At 42.3% G+C, this 11,551-nt stretch overlaps 1 protein-coding gene across 1 annotated transcript; it reads left to right on the forward strand.

The window, feature by feature from the left end:
- Positions 1–200: 200 nt before the first annotated feature.
- Positions 201–7,266, forward strand: erfl1 (Ets2 repressor factor like 1). The gene is made up of 5 exons (XM_034554203.1): positions 201–261; positions 867–1,101; positions 2,937–3,114; positions 4,753–4,882; positions 6,455–7,266. Exons 1-5 carry the CDS (start codon positions 201–203, stop codon positions 7,264–7,266), a joined length of 1,416 nt encoding a protein of 471 aa, XP_034410094.1.
- Positions 7,267–11,551: the final 4,285 nt, after the last annotated feature.

Here is an 11,551-nt window from a genome sequence, read left to right on the forward strand (position 1 = left end):
ATTCACGGTATTTTTTTTCAACGCCTATTGCGCCCTTAGATCCTTACGCAATACCTCCATATAAAAAAATTAATAAGTTTACTTCAACTACAACTTTAAATCACTGAAATACATTTGCTGGGTAGTTTCTCTTGTTTTATATATACAAATATATATATACATATATGTGCTCTTTGTTTTGTTCCAGGTGTTGTGCAGGTATGGACTGTAACTGCGTCAGTGATCTGCTGCTCCCCCCGGTGCCCGCACTCTGGACGCCAGGTCAGTCCCACCATCAAGCTCATGCAAGGGGTATAATTTCTTTGTTTGGTTTACCTAAAATCATGTATTTTGTGAAAATAAATCTACTCACGCATCTTCAAACATACCTCTAAATCTGGACCCACGTCACAGAAAATTCTGTTCTGATAAAACCTAACCATTATCGGGAAAGTCCAATTGATACATATTAAAATGCATCACAAACTTTCAAAAGAAATAAAACAACATCACACATTGGAAAACTAATTCAGTCTCTGGTAGTAATTGGTTGTATATCGAATGTTTTTACAAGGCTAGTGCCAGATTCTCTTTGGGATGAGTCAAAAAGCTGCTTAACTCCGTCTATGATGTGCATACAGTCGGCCCGAGCAGCATCAATCAGATCTCTCCCAGCGAGCTGTCATCGTCCCACTGACCAATCTGTTGAGGCTAGAGGGCATTAGCGCAGACTAACATTGCTCAAGGCACGTGCTGTGATATTAAACACATCATCCCTCACCACCATCACTCATCAGTCATTCGGACAGCGATCCCCCCCGGCAAGCGGCGGGACAAATGACAGGCCCTAACCTCATCCTCCCTTCTTTCCTGCTCCCTCTATCCAGGGATAGCCTTCCCAGACTGGGCCTACAAGCCTGAGTCGAGCCCCGGGTCCAGACAGATCCAGCTGTGGCACTTCATCCTGGAGCTGTTGCAGAAGGAGGAGTATAATAGCGTAATCGCGTGGCAGGGAGACTATGGAGAGTTTGTGATCAAGGATCCAGACGAGGTGGCTCGGCAGTGGGGGTTAAGGAAGTGCAAACCTCACATGAACTATGACAAACTGAGCAGGGCACTGAGGTATGTGTGTGTACACCATGTGCTGAATGTCAATCAATATGACTGTTGGCATCCGCTGGTATCAAGATGTTTATCACACTGCGGTTTACATAAATGGTTTGCTCTTGTTTGGCTCAATCCCCACTTACGTCGGTCTTTTTCATGTTGGTTTAATGGAAAGATAAAGGTTGGACTTTTCCAGGGGAACGTCAATACCCTCAATTTCTCCTTATCTGTGGACATCCTAATGGAAAGTTCACCATTGAGCTGCCAAATAAAAAATTCAATAGGGATTTTAAAATTAAGCCCCAGTCTGAAATTGCTTGGACTTCTTCTTTAGAGTCGAGAACGTGGAAACAGCTCGACACCGAACTTGCCGAAGGTGATTAAAAATAATACCGTTCGTTCGCACTCCATATACCTTCAGCGTTTTACACCCCCAACCGCACACAGTTTTCTTATGCAAATACACACTACCCTGACTTGTTCCCCACCCCAACCCCCTCCCTCTGCTTTCCTTTGGCCTCTTGTTAATGGGGGCTGTCGTCAGAGTCTAATTGTTATGAATTGGCTGGGGCCACAATTAGCCTTCTTAATTAGCCTCACTTAATTGCTCAATTAAGGGCCACGGCACAATTGCCACGCAAAGCAAAAACACGTACACACCAGTGCACTGGGCGCAGCCACTGTGGATACATGCAGATACTTACATGCTGCTGTGTGTGTTGGTACCGTGCGTCTGCATAATGAGGCGTTGATCGCCCGTGTTTTTAATGCTGAGGTGGTCGAATGCATTCTGTATTTGGTCACTTCAAAGCAAAAGAAATGCAACCGCTCGAAGAAAGGGAGTCCGAGATTCAAAGTTGTAGCTCGCGCTGAGACATCCGTGGGGTTTTCAATTTGCGGCATCCCGGTCCCCACCCCACCCCACCCCACCCCACCCCACCCTGTGCTCTTCCACCTGAGCACTCAGTTCCTTCGCCTGAGCCAGATGGCTCCGTGTTTTGCCTTTACTGTTGATCAACCTTGCATCCTGGCAGACTGTACGCTGTGACACCTAAGTGGGTGGCACAGGAAACAGGCATGACGACGGCTCTACATGCCCAGCGGGAGACACCTGAGGTCGTTACCGTGGAGACTCCCCCCGTTGTCTTTGTAAATGTGTTTGTTTGTGGGAGCATCTCAGTGTCATTTACACGTCACCCGGGTTAGATATTATGTTTCAGTCCAAACAGCTTCTGATGCATTTAATAAATACCACATTTACCCTAAAATGTTGTTGATTATTTTCACTTCAACAGTGAAAACCTTCTGAGTAAAATAGTTTTTTTGACGATTTTGAGACACCAATATTTTTCAGGATCCTGATTTTATCTTTTCATTTATTTGAATGCCATAATCTATATCATATTATACCATAATCTAACACACATATGATTGTTTTAATTGATATAATCTTGTGCACGATGAAATACGTATTTTCCTTTGTTGTTTTAATGTTGACTATATGTTAAGAGCCTTTGAGGCTCAAAGGAATTCTGGTTTGGGGCTTTTCGTCTGGTAAGAAATAAATAAATAATATTTCCCTTTAAAGAACCATATTGTATTGAATGAATGCAGGCAGACATGAATTGATTTGAGTAAGGAGGAGATGAATAAAAACAGTGGGAAATCAGCACAGCTCTTGTCCTACAGCGCTGAAGTTGTTTACTTCTTCGCTTCTGTTAGCGATGAGACACGGAACCTTGATGCAAGCGTTATATTAATCCTTCCCTCCTCTTTTTTTTTTCCTCTTCCTTTTTCCTTTATCCCCCCGCTCCATCCCTCCTTCGATATCCTCTCCTCCTCCTCTGCAGGTATTACTACAACAAGCGCATTTTGCACAAAACCAAAGGGAAGCGTTTCACCTACAAGTTTAACTTCAGCAAGGTCGTGTTGGTGAACTACCCCCTTCTGGACATGGCCAACTCTCCCTTCTTTCTGGCCCAGAACCACTTCAACGGGAGCTCCAGCGCTCCAGACTGCAGCCCAGAGGTACGGAGGGGAGGACGAAGGGACTGGAAGAGGGTGGGATTGGCAGAGGGATGTCTTTCGTAAGATATATGAAGAGTAAATGAACAGATGAAATGAACAGAAATTCACAGTCTGACACATTTGAAAAATTAGCTGCATAAAGACAGAAATCTAAATCATAACGGTATTTGATTTAGCGCTTTGATTCTGTCTCCAATAGCCGGTAATACAAATTGCATTAAAATGCACAGAGAATTAAAGAACTGAGAAAACTGGAACAAAGAAAAAAGAAGGAGAGCTAGACATAGTGCTAAACTCCTTAATTTTTTCTGAATAGTAATTTGATTCAGCTAACTGAAATCCATTTCACTCAAGTGATTTGGCTGTTGTATTTCTCAGGCCCCTGCTGTGCGTTGACCTTTTTACAAGAGAATGAGTGGTAATCACCACGTCTCTCTTTTACTCATTGCCTCTAATGGTGATCATAATAGAATACTTAAAGAGATTAACGTTTTTTTATAGAGCTAAATAGTATCAGAACACATTTTTTGTTAAATAGATTGAATGAGTGATTCAATATTTAGAGAAAATAAAACAATGAACCATTTTTAATTTGTTCTAAACTACATCAAGACACAACTGTGAGTCTTTTCTTTTTACTTTGAAGTGAGTACCAGTGTGCAGATAATTTTATTTTAAACAACTAATGTCCTAGAAAGTAACACGTAACTTGAAAGTACAGTACGAGAGATTCATCCATCATTTGTCTGCGCTACCCTTAAGATGGGATAAGGAGACACAGTCTTTGAAGGAGACAGTGGAGGAGGACGGTTTTAACTTGTCCTTAAAACAAAAGAAGACGTTATCCCCTCCGCCTCTCATCCGTCTCCAATGGCGTATCCATCTGTCATCGATTGAAAATGAAAGAAATGGAAAGCAAAGGGGTCGCGTCAGATCAGATCAATGGTGGGTCATTAATGCGGTTTGTTAAGCAACGCAGATCTTGCAGCTTGGGAGTACAGTCTCGCCTTTCAAACTTGGGGCTGCGGGGGTGACAGATACTATTGATCCAAAGTCCTGCTCAGGGGGGAAAAAATCCCCCCTTTGTCCCCTTGATTCCTGAGATTCAAGTGTTCCATCTATTTTACCTATGCCTCCTTCTCCTTCACGTATTTTACACAGAAAAAAATACATGCGCACACACGGACACACACACACACACACACACACACACACAGCTGCCCTACATCCTGAATAGATGTCATCCTCTCAGATCTCAGTCCTATTCGTCCTGTGTCCCTTCATGCAGGACGAATGCCCACAATCCCTCTCTCCCCGTCATTTATCCTTTGTGGCCACGATCTTAATCGCTGGTCTCCATTTGACTCTGTACTCCTCCTGCCTTTGGGTCTCTGAGCCTCTGTGTCCTCCTACCTCCCATGACACCCCTTTTTATCCTGCCCTTGCTGCGACTCTGTCACCGTTTGCATCACACTCTGCCGGGCGCCGCTGAACTGTGCAGTGTAAAGTCCTGCGTTGACAGCGGCGTCCTGCCATCAGGGTGGATGTGTAGCCATATGTGCGCTCTATATGGGAAGTACACACACTAATTCATGGATTTTTCCCACTCTCTTTTTTTTCTGCCCCTCTTTGTCTCAGGCCATACAGTCTCTGTTTCCTCGTTTGCCAGACTCTGGCAGGGGAACGTCCCTGTTTGACCGAGGGACCACGGCACCAGGGCCCGAAGGAGACAAGCTGAGGCTGGATGCATTCCCCTTCCTCAGTACAGGTGAGCCAAGAAAAGTTTGTCAAAAGTGCCAGAGCAAAAATAGGAATCTTTCTGTATCCCGGAGACTTTTTCACGAGAAGAAAGACCGCTTGTACAGAGGGAGCATGAGATGGTATAGCACACATACCTTCTTAAACAAAGGGAGGAGGAGAAGGTAGAGGGAAAGAGGAGAGGATGGAGGATATGGGGAGGCATGAACATTTATTGTTAAAGGAAATAAGAGAGATGGCTGTCCCATTACAGCCCGCGGTGATGTTGTGCTTCAGGTGAGAGGCCAGGTTAGCTTGTGAATTATGCATTTCAGCGCTGATAAAAGAAGCGAGGTGGAAGCTGAAGGGATAATCCACCTTTCCAGGATGATTATCCTTGTTTGTCCTATCCTCCCTCTGCATATAGGCGTCAATGAACACAGCGATGAGTTGTGTGTGTTTGCCTAATTGTCAGTATACGTGCGTTAATGCGAGCTGCCTTTGTACTTCTCTATATGTGCATCAGAATGTGTATGAATGAGCAGAGCTAGCGCGGCAGTGTGTAAACAGATGTACTCGCACACACTCGCATGCACTCCCCCCCCCCATCCTTACTCACTCTGTTTGTCCTCAGGTCCTATTCCCCCCCTTTCCCCTTCTCACCATCCTCTCCCTCCCATGTGTCCCTGCTGTCCTAATCCCTTCCCAGGCAGGAAGGCACTAATTGAGGGTGCAGGCTTCAGTTTGTGGCCTGTGGGCGCCCATTACTGTGTTTTCATAAGCAAGTGAGGCCTGCCTGACTGATTCAATATTCATGTGTCTGCCAGCTACTCCTGGCCCAGCACGCAGAGACTTCACCACTGTCAAATTAGCCCTGCATAGTAAATAACAGAGTGAAAGAGAGAGTGAGGAAGACTGAAAGAGGAGGAGGGTGCAGCAGAGAGAGAGAGGGAGAATCCTTAAGTTGGTTGTCAGTTGGAAGGAGGTAGAGAATGTGGAGAGGCAATGCTTTTGTTTGTTCATTAAAACTGAATTATGAAGTGATACAGTGCTATATTTAATTCGCTACAGCTTATGTTCTTTTGCTTAATCTAAAATGATCCGGTGACATGTCAAAACATTGTGGGGACCAATCCGTCAGGTACCTCTGGAAGTGCACGGACCGGGCTGCTGATGTATGTTTTATTTCTGGTGACTGTCACCACTGCGATGATGTGTGGCCGGCGTCCGTCTCCTTTTTTTTAAACATACAAAATGTGCTTAACACAGTGTTTGGAAGATGTGAACTCTGCTTTGTTAGACGTTTCTTTTTCCCCGCAGTGCAGAATCTTTGTGTTCACATCTGGTTGTCAGAAGTGTGAAGTGGGTGTACATCTCAGTACTGGCATGCATAAATGAACCATCAGGTTTTGTGTGTGTGTGTGTGTGTGTGTGTTTTTTTTTCTTTTTTAAAGCAGCCGTGCCAGAATTGGCCCCTGTGGCTTCTGATTAGAATTGCTAATACCGATGAGCATAATTAGTGAACATTCTTGGATGTAGTATGTCAAGAAACCTTTGGCCCTTCTGAGCACTAACCTCCATCTCTGGATTGTCTCTGTCCTAGGTGCACCGTGCTACACCAAACCCCCATCACTGCTGGGCCCGTACCCCCGCAACCCACCCTTCGACTACCCCTGGGGCTTCAACCCCTACCTCCCAGGGGCCTTCTCCCTCAATAACTGCCCCAAACTGCCCCCTGGCTCCCTCTACCCCTCCCAGTTTTACCCCAACCCTTTGCAGAGCAGCCTTTCCCAGCTGCCTCACCCCTTCTCATCCCTGCTCCCCCCAGGGGAGGCAGGTGGGGGTGAGAGGGGAGCAGCAGGGCAAACCGGAGGGACAAACGGCACAGCGGGTGGTCAGCCAGTCAGACTCATCCTGCCACCTTACCCCGGGAGCCTGTCATTGGGTCGGTCGGACGTTGGCAACGGGGCATCATTGGGGGAAAGAGCGGAGGCCAATCCTCCAGCCACGGCACTGAGTCTGGGGCTGGGAGCGATTGGCCTCGGAGCCGGGACAGGGACAGGCCGGCAGACCCCCACGGAGAGGAGAGGAGGGGTGAAGCTGGACCCGGAGTCAGACTCAGACCTGGAGATCACAGATCTGAGCGACAGCAGCTCGGAGAACGAAAACGAGCACGAGTTCAGCATCAGGAAGGAATCCAGGCTGGCGAACCGATCACAGATAGTGTTGGATGGAAAGAAAGGGAGCGTGCTGCCACCCATCTCCTCTCTCCCCCCGACAGCGTCCCCACATCCCCTGAAGAGGCCGATGCCCGTCAGTCCCCCACCCCCGTCCCTGCCTCCATCACTTTCCCCCTCTATGCTTCTGCATGACAGACACAGGGAGAAAGAGACTCTCAAAATGATACACAGCTAATACATTTTCTCCCGCGTCCACCATCTTGCCAGACTGTGCTCTGATTAACTCTCTTTTTCTCTCCTTTCTTTCTCTGAGACACTTTTTTTTTATTTTAAATTGTAAACTCCCCAATCCCTCCCCTTAGATCTAGAAAAAAAAGGCAGTTGTGTTCTTCACTTCTGAAATGACTGTTTTTTCCTGTTTGCTGTGTGAGTTTTGAACTTGCCTGCAGACCAACCCACTACCGACTCGTCCATCTTAGTATATATGTGGCGTACAGTGTTGTTGGGGTATAGGCTGTCTGTATCACCAACGTGTCCTTTCTATTTGGATCTCTTGCACCAAATGATCGCTCCATGGTTTGTAAACTTGTTTTACGCGTTGCATGCAGAACTCTCCAATGTGCTGTCTGCGGCTGTGACAGAAGGCGGTGAGGTGGTAAATGTCTGCCTTGACCAACATTAACAAACAGCATCCCTATACGAACAGAACACAACAACAAATAATGCTCACATCGATCCAATTTTACAGATTTATCCTGTAATTCTTGATATTTGGACTATACATATATAATCACTGACTTTTGAGACGTAGTCAAATACTGCCACCTAGTGGTCCTTTCAGTCCACGTCTCTTTAAATGAAATCATCTTCTCTTGTGAGTAAAATTGTTGCCCTTAAGTTTTTTTTGCACTTAATTTTTATATGATATATTGTTTCTTGCGGGTTAATTTAAATGTTAAAATCCATATTTCTACTAGTGTCAACTGTGATAGTCTGTGAATATTTATTTTGTCCTGTGGTTCAAGTATTTCCTGCACATTTTCTAAAAGGAAAGAAAAAGAGAGCAGAAGGAGCTGGACCAACCTAGAAATTTGTATGAATATTTCAGTGTATATATTTTATTATGGTGTACATTACATTTAATTATTATTCACTATGATAAGATTTAGCTGTATTGTTGTGATTTAATTCAGTATTTAAACATGTTGGAAAAATTATAAGCTTAGGTGTATCAAAGTTTAAATTATTAATGGCAGACGATCTGCACTCTGAAGATGTTTTTCTATGATTAGGACAAAGTTCACACTGGGAATTGTTTCTGATTTTCTCGACCCCAATTAATTGTGCCCTTTGGTCATTTTTGCCAGATGCCCAATGTATGAACCCTTTGGGTTAAAAAATATGCCAGTAGACTTATTTTTATAGTTAGCATTCACCCGGTGTAACTGTACTGTAATTAGTCAAATGTGAATAATATTGGTCTTTGCATTTTCTTTTTTTTTTAAATCCTCCCCCGAAAATCTGTTTTGATTATTTTTTCAATCAGTGCTTTTTGTCCATGCCAGCAGCAGGGCAATCGGTTTTGCTTGAGGATATTAGAAAATAATTAAATATTCAAAAACTGTTTATGTTTGCTCTACCCAGATGTAATGACCAACATCCTGCCCTCAGCACAGAGTGAACACATCACCATATTGTACAGCTTCATAGCTTTTATAGCCTATGGTTTGTCAAACAGTGGCGGTGTACGATTAGTTGTGAAAGCTCTATTGTAAAGTTAATGTAAAGCTCTATGTTTGTTGAGTTGCTACAGGAAAGGCCTCCAGTCACCTCCACGTGGAGGACACCAACCTACAGCTGTAAATACTGTTTCCTTTGTGTGTGTATGTGTGTGTGCACATCCAAAAATGACAATGCAGTGGTTTAATCTGTCATCTCTCTTTGTTTTACTGTAAGGAGGAAAAATGGAAGGTGCAAAAAAGAAGAAAAAGATGAATATCTTCAAAAGCAATAAACATTATTCTGGATAGTCGACTGTTGTTGACTGTGAGTTTGTTGAATGGATTCATTTAGTGACGTCCATTTCTATCATAATGTCAGAAATTAATTGCATTCCAACACATTTTATTCATGCCATTGAAGACACCTTCATAAAACAGATGCATATTATCACAGTGTATTTAAATATTTGGAATGAAATTACATCACTTTATACATCTTGTAGTTAGTAAATTATAAAATAAATAATCTGCCAATTTAGAATTGGGTTTACTATTTCTGAATTGCACTGATACAAATTATGTAATTCTCAAGGAAGAGCTGCATTGTAAAGATATTAAGAATTAAAATGGGGAAGTTTGATTTCATCAGCAAATTGAATTTCTGTTAAAACAACACATATTATATCCTCTGTTAATTAGATTAACAAAAACATTAATTAAATGATCAGAGAATGACTGATACAAATATAGTATATTCTAATGCTAATAGTGTCCTGTTTTTATAATGCGATTTGCTCCTACTTTGGTGTATTAAAGTTAATGTTTTAAAGATTTAACTTTTACTCTAATGGATACTCTATTTTACACATTAATAATTGTAATAATCATAATACCCTCCGAGCCATCATAAAGAAGGAGCCTACATTACAAGGATACCTTTAGAAGGATTCATTCAGACACATTTTATTACTTAAATGCTGACTTTTACAAACTTTGTTGGTCTTGTGTTGTGGGCTTTTATTATATTACTTTTTTAGTATTATAGTTGTCGACTATACTTTCTAGAATTAACACTAGAAACAGCAGTTAATTTAACACTTGCAGACTAAAAACAGTATCCTTATTTTCAACTCCCTTGTCATTTGCAAACACAAAACATTTCACCCCCAATCAGGAAAATACTAGTTTGAATGCATAAGTGAGACTGCATCTACAAATGTTATATCCTGAGTGAGGGACACACCCCTTCAAGTATACGTCGTACTTTACTTTATTATCAAGTAGATTTGCACAATTTGAACATGAAGTGCACACTTGAGGGATGTTTGTATAACCTCTCAGTCAATGAAACAACCATATGACCATATGTCCTCTATCCGACCTACAATCTTAAATCACCATATGGCGGCCACTCGAAAGGTGTGAATGAATCAAGGTTGCGACCATGATACAAACCATATGGAGTAAACCTGACGGGAAAGCAGACAGAGACTCTTGTAGGTCCTTTTTATATTGCAATGCATTGTCAGTCCAGCAGCCATTGCTGTCATGTGTTAACACTTTGCCAGGTTTAAGTCCTTCCTACATGCATGGGTTTAAATAGATAACAGCATGAACTGTTCATTAGTCAACCTGTAATGCACCTTAATAGACTTCAAGCCAACATAGACCAGAAGTCATGAAAGAGCTTAATATTTGAATATCTACAATTTCATAAAATCTGGTTATGATGAAGATCATGTGTTAATAAACAGAGCTTGAGGTGAGATTGTTTCGTCAACAAGGTCAAGAATTAACCTTGAAACTCAAATGTTGTGACATTAAAACCGTAAGAATGTACTAAATAGACATGCAGTTTTGTGTCATATTAGTTTGAGAGTTCAGGTCAAATTGTGAAGTCAGTCCTGTAAGTAAAACTGCAGACGATTAGGGGATCATGTCATGGTTATGTTTCGCCACAAGGTGGCGCAAAGAGGCTATAATAGCAGTGAGGCAATGAGTGATCAGACAGGTAGTAAAGTTTAATTTGGGCAATCAACTCTGTAAATAGTCTTTGATTAGACGTCAGGCATGTCCTTTATGGTCTGTAATCTGTTCATGGCTTCACAGAGTTGTGAGAATTGTATTTATAAAATAAACATCATAGCACATCAGCTGTGCAAAAGAACATACAAGTAAATATTTGTTATGGTTAATACAAGGGCGACCAAACATTCTTAGTCAACTACACTCATACGATGTTGTCGACTAATCGAATAGTTGATTTAATCGATAGGACTACACACAACAGCACCATTTCAGAGATGTGATCATAAGTTTCATTCAGAATGAAAAAAACATGACAAATTAAAATCAACTCCAGAAATCATTGTCGACTACGACCACAATGACACATTAGTTGAGTAAAGAGGGGGCAGCCCTACTTTATACAGGTTGTTCAGGAGAGTCATATACAAATGAATCCAATGTTCTGTTCGCTGCACACATATCAGACATTAACGCAGCGTTACGCTACATGCTGTTCATGTAGAAAATTGCCTAATAATTATCAAAGAATCAGTCAAATGTTGCAGCCGTTTTCTTATCAAGTGCAACGAACATTTACATTTACAACACAAATATGTCGTGTAGCTTTTATAAAACAGACCAACGCATCACGTAAAAGCGTAAGAAACAAGCTTATACAATATGTATATTCAGTATAGTGCAGGGTGAGGAACTCAATGGGGACGACTTACTGTGTAACACATTGCGGAAACAAGCCGTTTTAGACGGTATACTTTTATTGGTAAACTTTGA

Source organism: Cyclopterus lumpus, chromosome 16 (assembly GCF_009769545.1).
Source record: "Cyclopterus lumpus isolate fCycLum1 chromosome 16, fCycLum1.pri, whole genome shotgun sequence".
Taxonomy (NCBI): domain Eukaryota; kingdom Metazoa; phylum Chordata; class Actinopteri; order Perciformes; family Cyclopteridae; genus Cyclopterus; species Cyclopterus lumpus.